We start from the raw sequence: 25,640 nt of genomic DNA, 5'->3' as shown, positions 1-25,640 counted from the left end.
AAAACTACAGTAGCATCTGCTGAAATTGCAAAGCAGTAAATTCCTATGTAAAAATATAGAGCCAATGTTGTGAAATAGGTTTGTTTGGAAAATGTGTCTAAAATGTAAAGTGTATTGTACAGAAATGATACCTTTTGTATCAATGCACTTTGAAATGAAATAGTATGTTCAGTTCTGTAATTGTGTTAAACAATCATTGAGGATGTTTAAGAGGCAATAAGAATTAGATTGATCTCAAACCTAGAAGGCATGAGCAATGAGGGAAGCTGTATTTTGTATAGCCTAGAGAAAAATCAGACACTTAATAGGGATATAACTGAGTTATATAATGCCTTGAATCTTTTTGGACAGTGATTACCTCCTCATCAGTGCTGCACTGAAAACAGTAACTCTGCTTAAAATGCATGTGGAAAAGTAAAACAAAAACAAATTGAGGAGAGGCATTAAAAGCACTTTTTCACTTAAAAATAATTAATGTATAGAATGATTTGCTAGGTAATGTTGCAGAGACAAAGACATGGGTCATTCAAGAAAAAAAATTGAGACTGTTGGGGAAATGGAGTACTAAAAAGGGACAAGCTTTGATTAACCTAATAGCCTTATTCTGAGGCGTTTCTTTGATCTAGTCACTAATGTATCTTTGTAGGGCAGTCGTTACTTGATACCAGTATATTTGTCACAGGCAGAGTAATACCGATTTCTCTTAATTGTGTGTTTTGTAAATCTGAGAGAACAAATATGTATTGCACTTCAGTCAAGAAACAAATATGTATTGAACTTCAGTCAAGTAGAACCTGCATGCGCCGATCTTTTCAGTGAACCAAGCTTTAGATTTTATATCTGGCTACTAACACTAATACAGCTCAGAAATTCTTAAGTGAAAGAGAGAGTGACCCAAGAGAGAGTCGACATTTCGTGAATATTTTCAGATTCCTTTGTAAATGTCATTTTTATTTCCACCTAACTTTTGCTATATGAAAATCATAAGTGGTATGAATTTTATATCTGTAATTCACGTGCTGTTAATGTGATGCTTGTATTCACAGGCCCTGGGACTCACTTTTTTGGAATTGTCAGTATCCTCAAAGTAAAGTCATCGCACTTTCATCTTTGACTTCTATAAAATGATGTGAAATGTCAGTACAAGTTGTAAGTGGGGGGGAGGAATCTAAAATTTAAATAAAAATCTTTCAAGCCTCTAGCTGGCAGGTTTTATTGGTGCTGACAAACTTGTCAAGACACAGGTAACCTACATTATGTTATGATTGGATGATAGCATCGTCTTTGAGGTTGTTCAGGTGAAATAAGTCCATTTAGCTATAGAGAGGTTTCAAAAGAAAATTGGGTAGGTTGAAACACATCAAATGAGTCGTATCTAATTCTCATACTTGCTTCTTTAATAACTGGAGTCAAACCATGCTTATATGAAAGAATTTAGATGTAATATAACTATTGACTTATAATACCAGCTATCAGCATGCAAAAACCAAGACCAGAACTGTTAAGAAATGGGAACTTTGATATCAACTGTTTTTCTTTATACTGCCCCAAAGTATTCTAACTAGAGAGGCAACATAATTTTTAATATGCCAAAGGGCTCATCAGGGCTGTGATTAAAATAAGAATTGACCTGAAACTTCACTTAAAGCTTGAACTGAACCTCAACTTAACACTTCTTTAGGTTAAAATAAAAGTTACTTAACATTTTTTTTTAAAATTATTTTTCATCTTGGAAGCCTCTGCATTTCCTGGTTCTAGGCAGGATGAAAGGGGAAAAAACCCAGATCGCAGTGGAATGAAGTGTTCAGTACATTTCCACAGCACTGGAAAGTGAAAACAGAGGAAATCTCACAATAGTTTGTTCCTGTACATGTTAATGCTTATTGTAGTTATAGCTCCTCAAAGGATTTAGAACACTCTCAGGGCCTCAATGAGGCATTTTTAAATGGGGGAAACTGAGGTAAGAGGTGAAGTGACTTATCCAAGGTCACATTGCAAATTTGCGTGGGATGGTTACTGATACTTTTCTTTAACTATCACACCATGCTTTCACTTTTTTCCAGACTACTTTTGCATACTGTAGATGTAGATAGCTTGGCTAAGATTGAGACCTTTTGAATTTGACCTAGACCTCGTGATCAGGTAATGAGCCTGAAAAACTTAAGAGTATTTTAATATTTGCTTACAAAGCTCGTTTTCTCCACGTCCATCTGAATGTGCATGCTCTGACACAAATATAATGTTTACATTTACACTTTCAGGATGCATGGGATCTAATGAAGTGGAAGAAAATGCTTTTTTAAAAATAAAAATATTACCGAGGGTGAGATGGGAATTGACCACCAAAGGCAGTACTTTCATTCCTTGTGTGTGTGGTGGTGTGTTTCTTTTTTCTTTTTTTTTAATGGAACAGGCAATAGACTACAGGCCAAATTCAACTGAAACAATTCTTTCAGTGTTTTACAGTGCAGAGAACATACATTATTTCATTGAAGCCTTGAAACCTACAGCACGTAGATAGGAGATCCAAACAATATATTATGCAGGTTTTCTTTTCATTTTTTTGAGAAAACATCCAAGAGTCCAAAAACATTAGAAAAGAAGAATACCCACAAGAACACTTTTAAGCTTAAAGGGGGAAAGGGTGATGCTATGATTAAAGCACAGGACTCAGAGTCACAAACATAGGCTCTGTTCCTGGCTGTGGCAAAGACTGTATATAAAGTTTGAGGTAAGTCCTTAAGGGCCCAATAATGCAACCCTTACTTACGAGAGAAATACCACTTTAATCAATGAAATTTTTCATTGGAGTAAAAATTACATGTATTAATGAAGATGGCATGATCATGCCTTAACCTCAGTTTTCTAATGTAATTTATACTGGAGGACTAGCCTAGCACAGCCAACCCAGGCTTGGGGAATACAAACACTTGCACCCTCCCTCCCTGCACCTTCAGCTGTAGCTGAAGATATATGGGCCATAGGACTTGACTATTTCTCATAGTTTCCTTTCCTAGTGGTTAAATGTCTGAAACATGTTAATTATAGAAAAAAATAGGGATAATATAGTAGGGGCAAGCTTAGCTGACAAATAGATAAATGCTGTGAAGGCTTAGGTGCAAATGTGGGTTCAGTTAAAAAAAGAAATGAAATTAGAAGGGAGTACATAAAGACATCTGAAATAATTGTTCTGTAGGATATGGTCTTTCCACATAGGCAGAGAGCATTCTCTTCACTTCTGTCTGAAGAGAGAGTCAAATAGAGAATCTCATCTCTTAATTAGAAAGAAAAATACTCATCAAACACATCTCATCATTGGAAAGCTAATGATCCACAGCTGCTAGCCTGAAAGGGCAGGCTTTTTTTTTCCTGAACAGTAGGAAGTGTTAATCATTTTGGATGAGATTTCTTTTTAAAATACTATAGTTTTCAAAAGAATAGGATATTCAATATTCCAACTTAAATTATTTTTTGAAGTGTGGTACACCAGGGTAGTATCACGTGTCGCACTGAATAATCATTTTATGCATATATATATATATATATATATATATATATATATATATATATATATATATATATATCACTAAGGGTATCAACTGATGTGATGTTGTAAATGACTGGTTCATGCCGGAGACTCTTGAAATCCTTGTCTCCAGGGAGAAAGGAAGGAAAAAGTCCTTCTGTGTAGTCTCCTATGTAGGAAATGGCAGCTATATTAAACTGTAACCTTTGGGACACCCACTCCTCCCTTAAAATAGTTAGCTTGTTTCGTTAGTAACGAAGATCCTTTTTTTTCTTTTTCTTTTAAGCTTGAGAGGACCCATTATTTCTTTAAAAGAGATCATAGCAGATATAGTCCATGTTCAATTTGATGTTTTACGGGTATGGGTAGGGCCCAGCGACCTTTCATCCTTCTTCCTTTTCTTTGCTACCTGTTTCTTTTCTTATATTATCTATACTTGTTTAATGGAGGAATATGTAGTTTCCCTTCCCTTTCATGGGTGAAATGAAATTAAAGGAACAGATTCTCACACATAACTTTTTCTTTTTAAAATAGTTGTAAGATGCTTTGTCTGTGGGAACTGAAAAATCCCCCTAGATTTTTTTTCATCATTATGCCGCAGGTAGTTTTGGGGGTTGATCATGTATGTTAAAGTCTCTTTCTAACATTGGGAGTTTCTAGTTTGTTACATGTCTTGTTTATTGTGCATTTTTCTAATGGGGGGATGGGGTTGGAGCTAGTGAAGTGGTTTGAGCAGCAGTCCTATCACTATGCTGTTTTCCCATAGCTATTCATTTCATTTTCATAGCAAATGTGGTGTCCTTGCTTTACTAGTGCCTGACTGAGACAGGTGTTTTAATGAGAAAATGGTTGAAGCTCATCCCAGACAAGATGGAAATAATGCTGGTGGGTCAGGAAAATCATCTAAACAAGATGGCAGTGTATATCTACTCTTTGTATTCATTGGAAATGTCTGCATATTGTTAAAGGTTTCCAGCCTAAGAGTCCTTTGTTTTTATGCTTCAGTTCAGAGCTTGCAGCAGTAACCAGTAATGCTTTCTTTCATTTGCATCAATTTAGGAGCTTACACCTTTCTCTCCGGATGTGGGCTTTGCCATAGTTAACTATTTCTGTCTTCTGACCAGAGTGCATTATTACAGTGAACTCTACTTGGGACTACCCTTGAAGACCAGGAGCACGTTATACCTGTATTCCATAGACGGCACTGGTCACCAAATTGTTTCAGGGTGTTTTTCTACAAAGCCATATGTGGTTGGGTCTTTCTTTAGAAATTACTTCTCTCCATTTACTGAACACCAGATTTAAAATTAAGGCTAGGGAGATCTGCAGGCAGGGGCAGTTCACAACAGTCAGTCTCTGGAATTTGTTTTCCCTGGTCTGGCAGAGTTTACTTCCAGAGCTCCCATCGAAGTCTACAAAAATGATTAGAGCTATGGAACGGCTTCCATATGAGGAGAGATTAATAAGACTGGGACTTTTCAATTTGGAAAAGAGAGGACTAAGGGGGGGTATGATAGAGGTCTATAAAATCATGACTGGTGTGGAGAAAGTAAATAAGGAAGTGTTGTGTACTCCTCATAACACAAGAATTGGATGTCACCAAATGAAATTAATAAGCAGCAGGTTTAAAACAAACCAAAGGAAGTATTTTTTCACACAATGCACAGTCAACCTGTGGAACTCCTTGCCAAGGATGTTGTGAAGGCCAAGGCTATAACAGGGTTCAAAGAAGAACTAGATAAGTTCATGGAGGATAGGTTGATCAATGGCTAGTATCCAGGATGGGAAGGGATGGTGTCCCTAGCCTCTGTTTGCCAGAAAATGCGAATGGACAATGGGATGGATCACTTGATGATTACCTGTTCTGTTCATTCCCTCTGGGGCATCTGGCATTGGCCACTGTTGGAAGACAGAATACTGGGCTAGATGGACCTTTGGTCTGACCCAGTATGGCCGCTCTTATATTCTTACCTATTCACTCAAGCCTTTTTCTGAGCGAATAGAGGTGAGTTTCTTTTCTGAGCTGGAGATTACTGTTTTAAGCTGACTTGAGTTGATCTTGCTAAATCATATTCCTGTAAATATTCCTCTCAAAATGTATATTAGTAAACCCTTAGAAGAATTCTCTCATAAGTAATTCTTACAGATCTCCGGAATTCTCTTAAAACTTGTTTCTTACTCAACACTACTGCTAATGGGTTTCCTTTTAAACTAAATAACCTGAACAACATACAGATTTCCCAAATGCAGTAATGAGTATCAGAAGTGCCAGTACCCCCTTAATTGTCTGATATCACATAACACCTTTCTGTTGCAAAAATTTCAATAGCTATCAAGCTTGTTCTGCAATCTCCCAAGACATTCATATACAGCCCATTTGGTGGCCGTAGGAAGGAAGAAGGCAAGTTAGTTGATCTGGTACTGTGGATTTCTTAAAATGTAGGTTTTTACACTGGTATTTGCATTAGTCTTTTATGATCCGATGTTATGTTTTGGCTCTATTAAACATAATCCTCAATTTTAAGGGATTATTAAAATCCCTTTTTAGTTTTCGATCAAACCAAAATGTACCTAAAGTATAGGAATGAGCAAAAGGAGCCATTTTTTAGTTTGACTATAGTATAGCGGTTCTCAAACTGTGGGTCAGGACCCCAAAGTGGTTCGTGACTTGATTTTAATGGGGGTCACCAGGGCTGGCATTAGATTTGCAGGGGTCCAGGGCTGAAGCCCAAGCCCCACGCCTGGGACCAAAGCTGAAGCCAGAGGGCTTCAGCCCTGGGTGGTGGGAATCAAGTTACAGGCCTCCTGCCTGAGGCTGAAGTCCTTGGGTTTCAACTTTGGCCCACCTGCAAGGGGCAGGGGGACTTGGGCAGCCTCGGGTGGGGCTTTGTCTTCCCTTCTGCTCCCTCCTGAGGTGTGGGGCTCGAGCAGGCTCAAGCTTCGGTTCCCCCTCCTGGGGTCATGTAGTAATTGTTGTTGTTGAAAGGGGGTCACGGTGCAATGACGTTTTAGAACCTCTGCTCTAGTAGCTATGTTTTGGTTTGGGTTTGCCATAATTCTGGAACACTGCACTTGATTAATTTCAGAAAGCAGAAGAAATGTTAGGAAGTGCAAGGCTTGAATATAGTATTTGGAAGAAAAGCATGTAGTGTTACCAATACATGATGCTGAAGACTGGGAGCAGGTTCAGCAAAAGTATCATTTACCATAGTATTTTCAGCTATCATTTTTGTCACATGAGAGGAAAACCAAGCAAGTAATTTTAAATTGTTTAATTCTAGAGTTTTTAAAATGTTAGTTGTGAGAGCTGGAAGTCTATTACAAGAAGAGAAAAATCTCAACAAATGTATGTACAAGTGTCATCTTGTTCACCTTTTCTTTAGTATTTTTAGCTGAAAGCTGTGCCCCAAGAAGACTCTCTCTTAATAAATCCTGGGATTGGTTGGCTTTTTTTAAGTTAAACAAAATCTTTATTAAAGTATTTCTGATACATAAAACATTGCTATTGCTGTTTGTTCAAATGATTTCACATTTTTGGAATGATTTATATTTTCTTTTGTATATATTTAGTTTGGTGTTTATATCAAGTTTGTTATGTCACTGCTGATTTTCAGAGGTGTAGCAGCTTTCATACTTGCGGTTTCAGTTGCTCATTCAGCCACATTAACCAATCATTCCTGGTCTCTGCTCAGAGAGAGGGTGGTGTTTTGTTTAGATTTGTGTAATGTACTGCTCCTTACTTTGAATAAATTCAGAGTTTAATCATTTATCTCTCTATCTTTTAGCTTTTTCTTTTTGTGGTTTGGAACTTTGAGCTCTACATGATTCCGCTTGCTTTGTTGTTACTCTTGGCATGGAACTATTTCTTGGTACTATCAGGGAAAGATAACACGCAACATGATACAGTAAGTACTTACTTTTTTAAGCACATACTTGTACTTGTTTTTTTAACGTATACTAAGACAAGATTTTAAAACTGAGTTTGTTTCAAAAACTGAATTTCTCTACTTAAATACAACGTCCTTTCAAAAATATTTCAGTTTATGATGCTTGATGGACAGTTCTTCCTAGCCATGATTGAACTTTTTTTCCAGCTGTTCAATAAATATTTCTACTTTTTGTTGAAACTAATTTTAAAAATGCATTAGAGCATGCTCTGTCCTCAAAGCTGGTGTGTATGTTTGGTAATTTTACTGGTTAGGAAAGAACAAACAAATCTTTTGAAAACTCTTTCTCTGTATGCGTGTGTGTGTGTGTGTGTAGCCCTGTTGAAAGCTTATAAAAACTATAGTCTAACATTTTTTTAGTTACTGAAATTAAAAGCAGTGCTGACTCCACCAAAATTCTTCTCTTTCACTAAGAACTGCAGACTTGTCAGATGGCTATCAAGGTCCATCACAAATCTTTACATGATGGTCTTAGCTGAGTTCACTAACAGGTATCCTATGGAAATTTCACAAAGTATCAAGAATATTTCTGTCTTCTAAATTACTACACAATGAAAAAAATAACTGATTAGTGAAGCAGTGTGGTTTATTGGATAGAGAATGTCCTGGAAATCAGAAGATCTGGGTTCTATTTCTGGCTCTCGCAATGACTTGGAGAATAAAGAGAGAGGGAAAGACCTGATATTTTTACTGCATTGGCAAATCGGCAACATATCTAGTGTTTTTCATCTTCATTGTGCGTTACAAACATTACCTAATTAATTCTGACAACAAACCTATGAAGATGATAAATAGTATTGTCCCTATTAATAGATGGAGAAACACTGGAGTTATGTTGTTTGCCCCAGGTATCAGAGAGAGTTGCTGATAGTTCTGGGATTAGCACTTGAGATTTCATTAGTTCATTAGGAAAAGCTGCCTTTTATTTAAAAAAGCATAAATGGTAGTGGTAGCCAAAGAATAAAAATCCTCAGGTTAACATATAAATACATACATATGAACTACTTTTGTTTTGTGATCCCATAAAGGTAAGGGAAATACACAATTGCTTTCACTGTACAATACTGTTTAGGATTGCACAGCAACATTTGTGTAGCATATTCACCAAACAATAGCTTGCTATCTCACTATAAGATGCTCTAGTTCTCCTGTATACAGTAAAATGGGCTTCAACTCTAATCCTGACATTGGTTCTGCTTGAGACACATGGCATTCAAAACTCTTTCAGCAGTGCAGGAAAGTGCACAAAGGTTACCTCACAAAATTAGTCTTCTATAACTTCTCCTTGGTTGCTGACTTCTACAAAAATACAACCTGTTCTTATCTTATACTCTCAACTTCACAGTGATTGGCTAAAAAAAGCCTTTATAGATTGGTCATAAACTGTATACTCACTTTGGGCTCTGTCAGAACATAGAGACCAAAGGCAGCAATCTGCTGAGAACCATTCCTCTTTTTATGGAGTTAAGTGTTTATTCCTTAAATACTACATCTATAGTAAAGAAGAAAAGTAAACTATCTTACCAGACCAGAGAACAGGGGCTTCTTTTAATAAATCACAACTGAAACATGAAAATGTCAGCTTAATCAAGCATTTAAATTTTATTAATCAAGCCTAATTTTTATGAATGCAAATAATCACTGAAGCTGGACAAATTTGTTCTAGATTGCATCAGAAACATAATTTTAATATTTAATGGCCTGATGAATTTAAATGGAGAATTATCTTTATGAAACAGACTCTTCATAATCTGCCATTAAATGAGAAATGAAAAAATCAACATAAATCTTACATAAACGTTATTTAACTAAATGTTGGTACTATAAATATTACAAATACATTATGCACTAATTTAGCAATCACACAGTACCCTACGTAAAGAAAACATTAGGCTGGCTATGCCGCATTTCTCTTTTACAATGAAAAGGAATGCATTATTAAAGTTGGCTATTCACGCCACTATAGTTAAGGAGGCTGTCTAAGCTTCCATTATAATTCTCTGCCTTCAGGGTTTTATATTGTATCTCTGCCATAGAAACTCACTAACAGGGCATACAAGGTCTCAGCCCAGTAGCACTTTTAAAAAAATCTTCTCCAACCCTAGCTTACTTTCAGTTGCTTTTGCTTACAGAAAGGGAAACAAATCCCAAAAATGTTCATTTTGGAAAGATTTTTACCCTTTTTCCCTCAAAACAGTAATTTTTAAAGTGAAATTTTGCAAACCCTTCCCCCCTTAAGCCTTACACTATTGTATGGAAAATGCATAGGCATTTTTTATGCAAAAATTCTTAATGATTTTTTTCCATTTTTGTCCAGACTTCTGTAACTACTGGATTGACATAATACTGTAGCAGCTCCAAAATGTCTTGGTCAATATTCTTTAAACTAAGAACAATTTAGTGTTGGAGTAAAAAATCACATTTATGAGGTTATTTTTAAACATATGGATGTTAATTCAGACTAGATCTCAGTAATTTTCAAGTTGTTTTCCAAAATTAGCATGTTTCTCCAAATATATAATTAAAAAAAAGAGTTGTCATAATCAGCTGGGCTAATGTTACAGTGGCATATGTATAATACGGATATACAATTCCATATATGTAACCAGGCAAAAATGCTGCCCCAACTTTAAGTATCCCAACTTTTGGCACCACTCACAAACTTAATGTTGTTTAAACAAATATATATGTTGTGGTGTATGTATATATGTATATGTAGCTGAGTGGTGTTTTGTCCTCCTAGAATCCTAGCGCTAACTGAAAAGTTAATGATCAAATTTAAGACAAACAATTACATTTTAATTCTGTTGACAAGAAATATAATAAACTACTTTATTGTCAATGTTTTATTTAAACACCTCGGTGACAAAATATTTTAAAATGTTATTGTTTAAAAGTTTGTGTAGTAACCCAATAAATAATTTATACAACAATATAACAATTTATATTTAGCCAAATTAGAATATTTTTTTCTGCTTCACTGGTTTAAAAAATGTCATAAAGCCAGACAGATCAGATTTTGTCTACAAGAAAATATAGTACATTCTGAAGCCTTTAGATGGAGACATACTTCAAACAAAAACCTAGTATTCTGTTCACAGTGCTTTGTGTAAATATCAGCTAGAATTCCTGAAAGCATTGAGATCCAAATATTTAAAGAAATGCATTGAAAAACTCTTCTACTGATGCCATATTTTATATGAAAATTGTTTAGTCTTAACACATTAACAAGTAAATATTGGGTACATATTAAGCTAACATCAAGCAAAAAGTTACATGTTATTGTGTAATAAAGTATATTACAGAGTAACTTATTATACTGCAAATAAAAATTCTTTTGTTGATGTTAGAGGATTGTACGTAATCTGTGGCATGCATCAAAAGGCATCTCATAGCCATATTAAAGTCACATTTCCTATTAAGAATCAGACTAAATTACATCATGAGCACTTCCCAGAATGAGCCAAGGAAATGTATTCTGTAAGAATAAATAATTGTATCTGTATAAATCAGGAAGTCTTTTAGCAGTAAAATACTAATGCTTTTCTTTTTAGTCTCCTCTTTTGTACTGCAATATATTCAGCCTCACTGGCAAGCTTATCACACTAATTATTATTACATCTAGTAGTTCAGTTATCTTGATGACTCCTGCAGATGAAACACTTCAAGGTTAAATCTTTAATTGTGTGAATCAAACTCAGGAGCTACCTACCATAAGTTCAGTTGTATTTCAGATACACTACATTGTTAAATTAAAATCTGTTAGTGAGTTTTACTGTCTTTATAAATATGATGTAAAATAGATGGATATTTTAATTAAGCTAGGTCTTTTGAAAAGTTCCTCCTCAACAGCCCTGTGAGAAAAGCAGATGTCCTTTTGTGACTAAGACCACATAAACACAGTAATAACAAGCTTATTGACTATGAAAGTTTTCAGTTTGACCTCAGGTTCTTTGAAGATGCTTGAAATAGCCTGAGCAGTTTTGGGAATCCTTCTCAATCCATACACATTCAATAATTTTATATTACATTTACACAGAAGTGTTGTAAATCCACTGACACACCAACACATGTTGTAGTTAGTTTACATGGAGACAAAATGATCTAAATGAACTCCAGACTGTGCTGAAGAATACAGCTAACTAACTCTACGGTGGAAAGGTTCATTTGGGACCCAATCCTATTTTCTTTTAGTTCAATGGAAGCAGGAACAGGCTCCTGATTTGTGATAGGTTATATCAAAATCTTAGTGTCTGCAGACATTTGGACATTTTAACAAAATAAAATAGAATATAACATGTTTTTCATTTGAAACAATTTATTGTTTTAAAGCCCAATCCATTGAGGTGCTGAGCAACTCAGGAGAAGTGCTGAACACTTGAACTACCAGTTCATGGCACCTCCCTACTCCTTTTTAGGAATTGCTGAGCACTTCACAGGATTTGGCCTTTAAATTATAGTAAGATTTCAGTCATTAAACACATCTGGATGACTATGGTTCTTCTTCATTTTGAATTCTCTTACATTGCGTATTAGAGAAAAAGAGTACTGTGGTATTACTCACTTGGAAATGTATCAAAATACCCCTTTAACCACACAGTTGTTTCCATTGGAATAGCTATAGAAAAGTTGGTAGTAGATGAATGCACTTAATTACTGTGCCTTTGCTGTGATTATGTAGTAACTTTTCTTCTAGAAACTGCAGCAGTGTTCTAAAGTAAGAGACAATTTTGCTAACATTATATACACAGTTAATATACTTCCTTTGTGTGGAAATTTTTAATTTCAGTAGATATTTTTAAGGATCTTTGGGATTGAGTTATTCTTCACTCTTATCCTGACCTAAGATGGTTGTAAATAACAAGAATCTGACTGTACTACTATTTTATTGATGTTGCTATTAGATGTTACGTTGAACAGTCCCCACTACTCCCAAATCCCATCTTTTAATGAATTATTAATAAAGAGTTAGATTTTTTTAAACTCTAGAAGAGGAGTAACTAAAAAGTAATTAATTGCAAACTAAATTCTAAGAGTATATGCTAGTCCAATTTTCTTCTCTTGCAAAGCATGAAGAGGGTAGTGAAGGTTTTTCTATATATTTCTGAATGTAACTAAGATAACTTACTGTATAAAGTGGCTTCTGTTAGAAGTGCTACAGCAACACAGTGTGAATTATGCAGCATTTGCAGACAGAATTCTGTTACATTGGGAATGGGGAAATGGGGCAAGAGTGATCCCCTATCATATACAAATTATTGTGTGCTTTTTCTGTACAATATTTACTTTTCAAAACTATTTAGTACAGGAAGGGCTTGTTTTGCAACATTTTAATATCATCTGCTTACTGTTTGGCCATAATATTGGCCAAATATTCCATATTTGAGGCTGTCTACGTGTGTTTTTTAAAATGTCATCTGTATTAGCCTTACATTCGAGGAACAGTACCAAGAATCAGGTTCTTTCAAGACCTTCTACCAGTGTGTGGCATATAAGGCTGTGACAAGTGACATTACAGAAGGTCATGTCACTTTTAACTGCTTGCATTAGATCTTTCTGATTTCCCCAGTGCCCTTCCTTTGTTTGATTAATACTACCTTGATTTCAAGCAAGGTATCGGAAAGCATAATTTAGAGTGAGTATTCTAGGGCTGATCTAAGATTTTTTTCTTAAAACTTTTTGTAAAATGACTGATATGTTTTTCCCCTTAATATAATTTTTCCCTTTAATAATTTTTCTCATTGAAAAAGCATGATATTGTGTTAGATGTCTGGATTACTGTATTGTGTTGCTGAAGACCAAAGTAGCACATATAAGGTTTATTTGAAAAGCAGCAAGCTAGAGTCAAAGAAAAAAAATCCTTTTTCTTACTCTTGGTTTGATCCTAGGTAGGCGTTAAACTCAAAAGCTGGAATCTGTTGAATTTGCATTTGCTGTAACGATCTTATAAATCCTGGCTTTACATGTCTGTGTAAATAGGTTTTTCTGAAGTTTATTTTAAAAAAAGACTTCAGCTTGCAGATTTTTTATATATCACGTGGTTATAAGGATTCTGTTTTCATTGTTTCAATTTTGGGTAGCAACCAGTCTTAAACTTGAGGATCTGAATTTCTTCTGATTCACTGTATCATTCTAGTGATGTGCTTTCACTCTGCACTTTTTTTTCTAACTCTTCTTTCAAAGTTTCATGATGAGTGAAAACATGGGTCAATGTTTCATATGCCATAAAGAATAATATATGCTGGCCAGAGATGGAAGTACCGTACTTTTATTACATTTTATTTTGATACAATAACTGAGTTAAATCATTTTTCATTTCCAGACAATCTGACACTCCTAAAGCTTAGTTTAATTGATGATGTGACTAACACAGAATGAGAAAATAGGATGGAATACCATGGCAGGGGGGGAGAGGAAATAATCTTCTGGCTAAACAACAGGAGTTGGGAACTGGAGATCTGGGTTCGATTTTTGGCTGTCACAGACTTCTTGTATGACTTTGGACAAGTCAAACTTCTCAACTATTAAAATAATAATAATACTCTATAGGTCATAGCAGTGTTGTGAGGCTTAGTTTATTAATGTTTGTAATGCTCTTTTAGATCCTTGGATGAAAATCACAATACAGGTGTGAAATATTATCCTGTTTATTTAGAGTAAGACTGTTTGTGATCTAAACAGAGTGTCATTATTTGCAATGAGACAGCTAAGGTGGTGTCAGCATTTCCATTGTAAACCCTGATTTGTAGAGGTTTACAGTTCAATTAAATGTCTCCATGCAACCCTGAGTCCTGGTTTAATTAAACTGAATATATATCATATTTTTAGTTACACCGGTGGAGCTTTGCAGGTAGCTAATCCCTAAGGGAAAAAGTAAGTGTAACAGGGGAGTGGCTTAGCTCCATTTTTCAGAATTTAGTTCTTAGGGGTGAAATTCACCTACGTGTAGAGATCCCAGGCAAGGCCCTCCACACCAAGCCCCATGGTGGGGATGTGGGAGGATAGGGGGATGCAACTGAAATGGTCACACATCATTCCTAAGGGACTGTTCTTCACACCTGCCTGTTCGGGGCCACTGTGGTCAGTGCCCGCATAGCGAGCCACAGAAGCTAAACTTACGAGACCAATGACTGAAAAAGGAAAAGTGAGATTCTCACCCCCAGCTCAACCTCCTTTGTGCTGTGTCAAAGAGCCACAGTGTAAAGGGGCCCTGAAAGCCCCATAATTGCCCAGAGGAGGATTCTGAAGAAAGACTGCCTCTTGCACACTTTCTCTCAAGCCCTGGTGTATGGGTTGTGCCAGAAGCAGGGCCACAGTATGCAAGACTGTAGCCCATAGAGCAACTCTACGGAGGCGGCTGTAACTTGAGATAATGCTGAAAGATCTGTCTGTTACAGTGCGGACCTCTCCAGCCCCACAAAAATCCCTTCATAGATTAAATAATGTTTAAAGTTACAGTAAGAACCAGTAAATAGCTAACAATTCAGAGTTGAGGCTGACACTTTGTCCTTAGCGGCTTTTTTGTTTGTTTGTTTTTTCTTCCCCCCAGGGTAGGGCTTTTGATGGCTTTTCCCCAACAATGCAAGTTAATTTCCTTACTTTTGTTAGCTTGTATCTCAACTTTACATTTTAAATGAAATTTTCATACATATAATATTTATATTTATATAAATGCAATCCCTCGGTGCCCACGCTTTCATTTCTGGCCCGATACTCTAGCTACCTGGACTTGTAGTATGACCTAGGGTAAGTTGTTTGACCTCTTTATACCTCAGTTTCCCTATCAGGATAATGATACTTACCTTCCTTTGTTAAGTGATTTGAGATCTATGGCTAGAAAGCACTGTGTGAGTTTATTTATTGTTTTTTAGTAATATCTCACAAACCACTAGAGTTAATTTAATACTTTATATCATCTGAAAACTTGGATTCCCTACTGCTTCTAGTGGCATAAAACATTGTTTCTAGGTCCAGAGCTTCACAAGATAGAGGTCACTCAGATCAGGCCAGAATGATATGCGTCAATGGTCCATTTTTTTGTTATCTACAATATCTAAAAATGAATACCGCATATCATGGGGAGGCTGTGGATCTCAGCCATCCCGTGTCATACAACATTCATTTCTACCCTGGCAGTTCATAAGATATCAGTCACTGGATCAATCACTTATCCTTTGGATTAGTAGTGTTTGTTTTGGTACTGGTCAAGGACTTAATATAGCCTGTCTCAGAACTCGGACTAATGTACTTTTAGGTCTCTGGATAGGATATCTTGCAGATACATTAGTATTTATATTGTAGACAACTGGAAAAGAAAGAAGTGCGTAGGTCGTCTAGCACATCCCCCTGCACTAATGCAGGATCACTGTTCACAATAAGCCATAAATAGCTTATCCACTCAATTATTGTTGGCTCTTTGGACTAAGAATCAAAAAGAAATAGTCTAAACATATTATTTAAAATGGCACGTGTGACAAATTCAGAGCGTTCTTGTGCTTTAAGGCATTGAGTGGGGGGTGGGGTGGCTATGTATGGCTGCAGTTGGAATCTCCAATAGGCACTATGCCTCCTTTGGGCATGCTTGCTATCAGAGATCCTTGATATAAAGGGGAAGCTCACGCACTGCTACACCCATGCAGAGTGTGTTCCCTTTCATGGCCAGCTTACTCACTGCTAGAGGTGTGTGCAGATGTGTGAGATTTCAGTTTTGTTCTTCCCCTGCATGGGGAGCAGAAAGGGTAGAAGGCTTCTTGTCCCTTTTCTTCACCTTCTATACCCACGCAGGATATGGTCACAGTCTGGTCTTTACATTATTAAATTCTTAGGGCAGGAACTTACTTATTTGTCTCTAAATTATTATTTTTAGTGGTAATTTATTGACAAAAAATATAGAATCCTCTTGTAAATTTCATATCTTGGGCAACAGTTTACATCACTTCCTGGTTTTAATATGCTTTATATACTTGACATACAAATTAAGGGCTAGCTTTTAGTCTGTGTTAGAGGCTGCTTTGCGCCTCTGCAGTACCACAGGCCGAAATTGCAATCTTGCTTCAATATACTGTAGCAACTGAAATTCTGGTGAGCGAACATATGTAGTTTTCTTTAGGGTTGATGGGAGTCTCTGTGTCCTCCTGTATAGCAACGAATATGTTCCTTAAGTAAGTTTCTAATGTGACATCCTCTTTTGTCATTTATACTTTGTAATATAGAATTATGGTTTAACTTTGTCTTCTGTAATGATGTATGCTATGATTTTAATTTATAACTCACTGTAAAATAGACAAGAATTTTCCCCTTTTGAATCTACAGCTCTGTCTTGACTTTTGTATATGTACAACTATAGAGATAAATTATCTTTTGGTATAAAGGGGTTCAACTCTATTTCCATTTACATCAGCAGATAATTTGGCCTATAGTTTGAATGCTTGATCATGGGGTTATTAGGCAGGAATTTGAGTTCTAAGTCTGGTTCTGCCATTAACTTTCCAAGTGCCTCGGGAAAGTCACTCCCTCTCTTGGTGTGTAAAATGGGTATAATAATTACTTATCTCACAACCATACAATGAAGATTAATAATTAATGTGAGTACAGTGCCTTGCACACATAAAACCTTAAGTGGTAGGTATTCTCTCTTTCTCTCACATATCAATCTACCTGTCTACTATCTATTTAAGTTGACACGTGGTACAGTTACACATAATGAAAGAGATGCATGTGCAGTATATTAGATATACTAATAGTACAAAATCATTATTAGGAAACGCTGTGCTGATGATGATATGGCATGCACCCTGGGTCACTGCTGTGGGCTATTGCCATAAAGGAGCAAGCTAGCATGAATTTATTCTTGGGGTTGAAAGCTTCTTAACCCTCCTGATGAACAATTTAAATTAAGTTCAAAATGCTGTATGTTTCTCAGGTTAGCTGTAAATCCAAAGTAAGCACTTGTACCGTATTTCAAAGCCACCACTAGAGCTGATAAAAAGGATTCCTTAGTTAAAAATATACTGGAGTGAATTTTGAATTACCTTTTAGTACTTAAATTGTCAAGACAGCATTTTATAAAGGTAGAGGTTTTCAGTGTCTTATTCCCTGATGTAGGTCAATTAAAGTTACAACACTTTCTTAAATTGGAATCTCTAGATCCAATGTTTTTCTAGTTGTACATTTTCCTGCTGTGCATTTATTTCAAATGTTAATAAAGTTTTCATCTACAAAAGGTTTACTATTGACAGAACAAAACTCTTCCTTTTTAAATCATGACAACTACTACTGTTTCTGTCTGTAGGTAGTGGAGGACATGCTAGAGGACGAGGAAGAAGAGGATGACAGAGATGACAAGGTAATTATCTTTCCTAGCACTTGGGTACCTTGGGATGGGAGAATTTAGACATGACACTGTTTTTACAGACAGTTAAAAAAGGAGTTGAAGTGTTTTAGTCCAGAAAATTGGACAGAGCTGTTTATCATCCTAACAATGCTACTGTATGTTGTAGGAAGGGATAGAGGACTATAAATCCTCTTTTTTTTTATTTTATTTTTTTTTTTGTCCAGAGCTGGGTCAAATATTTTTCTGCCAGGAACAAAAATAATTCAGCTTGTCTGGAACTTGATAGCTCTTGTGAAGATAACTGCAGTGACAACTGTTTCTGAAGGACAAACATTTGTCCTGTCTTGGGTATTACAAATAGGGCTGTACTTTAGGGGGAAAAATGGTGTAAAAATAGTAACTCCACACAGGTTGAAAATGGGATATTGCCACCTATAATTTTCAGTGAATTACTTGGTAGAAGAATGGCTGATATGTTCTGCACTCTGTATGACATTTAAATAATCACAATTCTCATAGACGTCTACTTGATTTGGAGCTGGCATTGTGGCCCAGCAAGCTAGGAGACTTTTGTGGATCTTTCAGCTTTTGAGAATATGTGGTTCAATTTCTGGCTGCTGGTTGGGTTGAGGATTGCAACCACAGTAAATAACAGCTCGTTTCCACATCTTATTGAGCCAAGCTATGGGATTGCTTGGATTGGTTGTCCCCTGGGGAGGCGGAAAAACCAGAGGGAGGAAATTAGAATGACCTTGCACCACTGAAGCCATGGCTAGTGTTGGCAGGACAGCTTTGATGGAGAGACAAGTGCAGTGAAAACAGCCTTGTTGTTGTCTCATTTTTTGGTATGCAAATCCCACAGACATGAAAGAGAAAAAATACAGATTATTTTAAAACAGTTTTGAATTAAATACAGACAATTTTGACCTTCATAAATGTTCTCCCTAGTTCTGTTGTAGTAAAGCAATGAATTCTTTTTTTTTTTTGAAGAGAGGAGAAAAACAGTGTATCTTAATTTATGTTCTTGACCTTTGTTTCTAGTAGAGATGTACAGTTATATACCACTGTAAGAATTCATATGCTGGCAGCAAGTATTTGAAATGTCAGAAAATTCACTGTGATTAGTTAATCCCCTGAATGATTATTTTTCTGTTAGCTAACCCAAGATTTGAGAGAGGATAAAAAAGAGTGTTTCCCTCATTCTATTGCTAGTTCAAACGTTTTAGAATTGACAGAAAGATATGTGAAATTCTTCTGTACATCATTTAAATCATTAGCTACATCATTTTGGAATAATCAAACATTGTAATAACAATCTCCTTTTTACAAAACATGTATGTGCTAGTTTTTAGCACTAAATGATATGAGCATACACTTCTGGCAATAAAATACATGATTTATTGCAAAGGTCAATCATGTAGGTGTAGAGAGCTTGTATTTTAACTCAACATGCAAGCTCTGAATCACCACTTCTCTTCTGATAAACACTGATCTGCCATCCATTTATGGCCATTTCCCCCTGCTTGTTGCTTGCTTATTAAAGCAACTATAAGAGCTTCATCTCAGTAGTACAGTATACATATTCCTGGCAATGTTAATAACTCTGATCGGTTCACAAAGTACAATAATTTAATAATTGTACTTAGTCTATTTACCATTTAGTTGAGGGGCAGGGAGGGGCGGTTGAGTTATTAAACAAGCAGTAGCCCTTTTTAAAAAGCCTTTTGCAGTCTAGCTAAAGTAGATGCCAAACAGAACATACCAGGTTAGAAATAACACAAAATCTGTGGAGCTGTATCAATTGTAATCTAGTGTTTTAGCTGTCTGAAACTGACACCAGAGTTCTAACACACTTAAAGATATAGTTACCAACGTTGACTGAAGGTGAGTGCTTAAATTACTGTGTGAATTCAGTGGTAGTCTTTATTTAATACCTACGAGCAGTGTGTTTCTTATATGAAAGGCATGTGGGTTGATTTCTATAAATTCAAAGTCTTGTTTCATTAATATGTAAGTTTTATTTGAGGTCTTGTAATTCAATATGCTATCATGAAAATCACATCTTGAACGGAAAAGAAAATGACACATTTTTTATTTTAAAAAATGCTTGTACTGTACAGTGTACACAGTTATTCTTAGAATGGACATTTTATTTCAGACACTAAACTATAAAACAGATAACAAAGCTTCTTTTTTTTGCCAGTTTCCTCCTTTAAGTTGTATCTTGTACTGTTTGCAGATGAAGATGATGATGAAGATTTTTAACATTGGTGTGTCTGAATTGAAGGAGCACAGTGTTATACTCCTTTTTTAAATTCATAGATTCCTAATCTTAAAGTTTTTTGTGTATAATGAAATTTGGTGAGAAAACAAATGCACATTTTGCAGTACTGGCAGGTATTGACCTCCAGCTGTCATTACTTCTGTTTTCTCATATGGTATAATAGTAAAGTCAGGTCAATGGGTCCTCTTATAGGATAAAAGTAAAAAGATTAATAAATGTGCCAAAGCCTCACTTTAATTGAACCTGAAGCATATGTTGCAAGTATGTAAAATATGTCCCAGATGTTTAACCATGGCCACTGTCTTTGCTTTCCCTGATTACCACAAGGCAGCTATTAGTCCTGTAACCTTTGAACTTGGGGGTAAATGGGGTATTACATGGCACAAAAATAAAGCACCTGTTTTCCATTCAATAAAGACCCCTGGCAGGCTTTGCCTAAGCCTATCCATATGTTTTCATTTAGCAGATTGTTGTGCGATTATGAAAAGTGTCTTTCTTTAGAGCCAGTATAGATATTAGTCACTTACTCACAATGAAAGGGCAACTCATTGGCTACTTGATGAGGTCCGTGTGGGCACACACTAAAATAGGTTATTGGATGTGTGGTGGAGTGCTGTTTTTGACATCCCTATATAAATTGCAGAATCACACAAGTGATAAATTGAGACTGATAACTATCCAAATGTTTATAATTAGCTAAAATAATAGTTTGTAAAATCTTTTTATTAATAATGACCTTTAGTACCTGTGTGGATTTTATTTAAGGTTGGCAAAGGTAGAGTTGTAATTAGGTTGTTGCTTGTTTCCTCAAACCTTATTTTGGTCTTTTTCCAGATTTACCATTTTACATTTTTATTTCACCTTGCAGTGCAAATAATCAGACAGGCAAGATTAAAAATTTAAGGTCGTGTGATGCCTAACACTCTTTTAACTGGATGACATTAACATTTCTTTTCAATTGAAATATGATTAATACTTAAAAATGGCAAGTATGCTTACCGTTATATCAGTTACAATCTACTGTTCAACAGTGGGACACTGCTTTCTTAATAGTATCACTTACTAATATGCTTTTAAGAACTGAAATGCTGTTGCAGTTTGCTGTTTGGTTCAGACGTTTGTCATAAATTTAATACTCATGTTTCAAAAAGATAACACTACATTCTGCGTTCCATATGTTCTGTACTTTTCAATAAACCTGTGCCAACCACAAATTTACAGTTTGATTTGATTTTTTTTTACCCTGTTCCAAACTCTGACTCGGTGGTTAATACAGTATCTTAGCAAATAAGGGTTAGTTAAATTACTTGGAGTCAAGTTATCAACAAACCATAAAATGGCTTCTTACAGTGTTATGTAGTAATAATATAGTGGTTAACATGCATAATCTAGTCATCTAAGTAATGAAGTTAAGATTTCTTTCTGTGCCTTAAGAAGTTTTTAGGCATGCTTTTCATATAGCTTCTTATGCTTTTAACAAGGTCCAGGCAGTCACAGGGACTGATGGCTGAGGTGATGTGCATCTAGCTCAGCATTTTGCAGGAGGAGCTGAGCACTTTGCAGCTCACACCCCCAAATAGCAGTAATAGTTTAGATTTATAAGAGGAAAAAATATGTGAACTCTGGATTTTAACTATATTAGTTAAAAGGCTTTATTAAAATCAGGTCATTTGCACCTTCAGCTTCTTTCTCTAACCATTTGTACTTCGTTTGGAAAAATCTCTGTAGTTCTAAGTCAATGTTATCATGTATGAAGATAACTTGATGCTATTATAATGAAACATAGTTGGGTTAAAATATATTTTTAAGCTTTTAATCATAGCTGCCTGGAGATACCAACTTTGTTTTCAAGCCCAAATATTTTTGTAACCTGCCTCTGAAGCATATGTGTGCATCCTGAGTAGATCGGGGCGAGATTACTGTGATATGATATAAAAGAAAAAGATTCTAATTGTCAAAATGGCAGTTACTTTCTATAAAATAAATGCTCTGTAGGAAAACAGGTTAAAAAAAAGGGGAGGAGATGGAAAGGGGATTTAAAAAAAATTGAATGGAAAAATCTTCAGACACACTTATGGTTTCATTCTGATCTTAGATTCTGTACATGTATACCACCTAAACAAGAAACAATATATGCATTTGAGCCTTTAATCAAAATTGTAGCTGTATAGGCTATTGCTGTCCTCTGAAAAGGTAGTTAGGACACATACACTTATTTAATATATGTGATCGAATAATCTGAAATAAGTATGTGGCTAGAATAAAAGTGAAACTTTTTCTCACTGTATGCCAATTATTCATTTAGGGTGATATTTAAAAAATCACCATAAATTGGGCAAGTAAATGGGCTTTATATAGTTTTGCCTACATAGGGGAAGGGATGATGGCAAAAACAGGGTCCCTTTGCCTCTGCTGCTTCAGCCTATAGGCTGAAATAGCAGCTGATGTCCTTCCCCGGCCCCTATGCAGGGGTTTTGTGGCCACTGCATCCACACTGAACCACAATCCTGGAGCTTGCCTCCCTGGCACCCCACTCCATGTGTCCTTTCTCTCCCTGGTCCCCAGAACTACCGCGAGGCATGTGGAGCTTTGCATGAGCACCTTCCAAAAAGGCAAATCTCACCCATGCTTCTGTCTGGTATTGGTGCCCCCTCGGTATTAGTGAATCTGGGACATATTTCACGAACACAATATATTCGTTGTGGGAACAACAACTGAGAAAAGCCGCCTCAGATAGTTAGTCACTAGGGAGCCAAATTCTGATCTCAGTTATACCGGTATAATTCTGGAGTAACTCTGTTGAAGTCATTGGGGTGACTCTGGAGTTACACCAGTAGAATTGGGATCAGAAGGTGGCCCGCAGACTACGTATGGATAACTCGGATCCATATGCAAAGTTTAACATTCAGAGATATCATGTGCATGTGTGATAGTCTCTGGGGGACTTTGGGTAAATAAACTATTGAATGGATTACACTCATCCATATATGTAGTTTTTTTCACCTGTGACTAATACAATATGGGTAATATTCTTCATTTATTAAGTAATCCAAGTATAATTCAATAAGCTATTACATCAAATGAAGACCATCTCTAAATTATGTTAGCTGTTACAAAATGTGACATAATTTTACCCCTGCAAATTTTTTATTTTTTAATATTATTTCCGATGGTAACTAAGCAGATTTAAATTCCTTTTTGTCTAGGGAAGGATTTATTTTTTAACTAACTACTCAGGGAAAGGGGTATAAATGATATGTCTCTGGTACCCCTTTTGTGACTCAAGAAAAGGGAAATATTTATTTGCCTCGTCCTGGGGACCTTAATGTGAATGTAGGCCTAATAATTGTTTGACTCCTAAATTATAAAGAGGGCATTCATTCATTATGGCATTTTAGAAACCAATGGGAAGAGCCATTTCTGACTCTCATAGAAACTTCTGAGACTGTGTACAGGTTGAAGCACAGGAATAAGAGCCTGGAGATCTGGGTTCTATTCCAGATTCTGCCGCATACCACCTGTGTAGCTGCAGGCAAGTCACACAAACACCAAAGTTTGAACATTTTTGACATAAAGTTAGACAGACATCTAAATCTCTACTTAAGCTCTTTTATGGTTCTCCACCTTAGCCTTTCCCAGAGCTTATTGGGCACAGTGGTGGATTCAGCCTGATATATCCAACTTGGATGGAATCTTCTGAGCTGAGCACCCAGAAAAAAGTGATTTTCAAATACAGGTCCAGAGCATAAAATAACCTTTTATCTAATTCTATGACAAATCAGAGACATTATAAAACTGAGGCACAACTTTGGGAGACTATGATGGAGGTGTGTACCAGATCTTTGGGGCGGGAGGCCCACTGACCTGCTGCACCCAGCCCCAAGAAATATTTCACTGAGAAGAAAAGAGCAGTGAGTATTAGAGCTCCAGGCTTGTCTAGATAGGCATTCTGGGAACAGCCATTTTGGAAACCATTAAGATCTGGTCCTAAAGCAGGTAGAAGGGCTGGGAACCAGGAACAGCCAATCAAGGCCCAGCAGACCGAAATAAAAGGAGCTGCTTGCTGCTTAGCAAGAGAGTTCCTGGCTGGAGCCAATGGCATAAGGAAGGATGAGACAAAGGAACCAAGCCAGGCCCTGTTTCTGGCCACAACCAAGGGCAGTCAGGAAGACCCCTACTGAGTTAATTGTGGAAAGGAAATTAAGCCCAGACCATTTTAGTTATAATTGATCCTGAAGGGAATGGAACGTTTTCTAATTGAGTTTGTTATACCTGGGAAGGGGTTTGGCCTGTGTGACTCAGCCACAGTTCCGAGCCACAGAAGACCCACGGAGTGAAGAAAATGGTAGCACCATGCCCAGATACCAGGAGGCACTCAAAGAAATTAGTGCAACCCACCACAGGTCCTTTTGAACTTTCTAACTAGGGGTGAGACATGCTAGCCTAGGGGTGAGTGCTTTATGGACACAGTATTAAGATAAGTGGGAGAGAAACCTGCAACTCACATGGAGTGGAGCAGATTCTGGCATATCCCAGCAGCATGGTTCTCTGTGAAATGGAAGGCATGTCATGCTCCAGTTTTTCAGGTGAGGCATGCCAGTAAGGGTTATGGCATATCATAAGTTAAAATCTAGCTTGTGAATCTGTGATGTGCTTTTCTTTCACTGAGAGGCATGTAACAAAAAGCTGCAATCCTAACTACAAAACTTGGTAGCATAGCTGATCAAATGTTGCTGTATTTTAAGCAACAACCGTTAATAAGATATATGAGAACGTGAACAAATATTGTGCAAATTGTATTTTGTGCTAACAATTTGTATATGTTTTATATGCTGTTTGGACTCTGCAGTATCAGGATAAAATTATTTATTTTTTACATAATGCTAATAGCTGTTACTAGCTGTTTTATATGCAAAGAAATAGTTGGATAGATCAGCTAAACAAGATACAATCCTGACAAAATAAAACAAAATAACATAAGTGAAAAATGACCTAGAGACTAATGTGGTTTGGAAAGACAAATTTAGCATTGTACAGTTGTCTCCATGAGGACAGAACTCCCTGCAATAGAGAGCAGCCTCAGGAGCTGGGTTCATGGGTTAGCAGGCAGAGAGGCAAATTTGTCGTGAATGGAGTTCCTAAATAAATAGTACATATAATCAGCTCTAGAGTACTTCCTTTTCATTGCATGGATATATATGTATCTGTAAGAGCCCTATCATCCCCTTCAGAGTGCAATGCCTAGGAAACTGAATGAGACTGCATTTATAGTTTTCCTCACAAAGGAGGAGGTGTGGTTTGCTGCAGCCACCTCACCAGAAGCTACAGCCTCTACAGACCATCACTTGTGATTCTGGAGACCTTGTGCCTTCTTCAGAAGCCATGTTTCCAGGGTTGGTTTCAATAGCCACTGCCCCACATAACCAGCTTTCACCCCCAGGTGTGTATATTCCACATAAGGGAGGGGAGAAGCATGTTAAAGCACAGAGTTGCAGGGGGTACAGTGCTGCCAAGAACAGCCAAATTCCAGGCCCATCCCTCTCCTACTCC

General features: G+C 36.5%; 1 protein-coding gene across 1 annotated transcript in view; it reads left to right on the top strand.

Moving 5' to 3' along the window:
- MCTP1 (multiple C2 and transmembrane domain containing 1) overlaps nucleotides 1-25,640 on the top strand; it is a 440,685-nt gene that overhangs the window by 359,752 nt on the left and 55,293 nt on the right. Inside the window, exons 16-17 of the mRNA XM_077816331.1 lie at nucleotides 7,312-7,431; nucleotides 17,765-17,818. Of these exons, the coding sequence (XP_077672457.1) occupies nucleotides 7,312-7,431; nucleotides 17,765-17,818 (174 nt within the window). The remainder of the gene's footprint in view (nucleotides 1-7,311; nucleotides 7,432-17,764; nucleotides 17,819-25,640) is intronic.

Source organism: Eretmochelys imbricata, chromosome 5, assembly GCF_965152235.1.
Source record: "Eretmochelys imbricata isolate rEreImb1 chromosome 5, rEreImb1.hap1, whole genome shotgun sequence".
Lineage (NCBI taxonomy): Eukaryota > Metazoa > Chordata > Testudines > Cheloniidae > Eretmochelys > Eretmochelys imbricata.
Note: the sequence above shows the minus strand (reverse complement) of the source record. Positions and strands in the feature narration are given on the sequence as shown.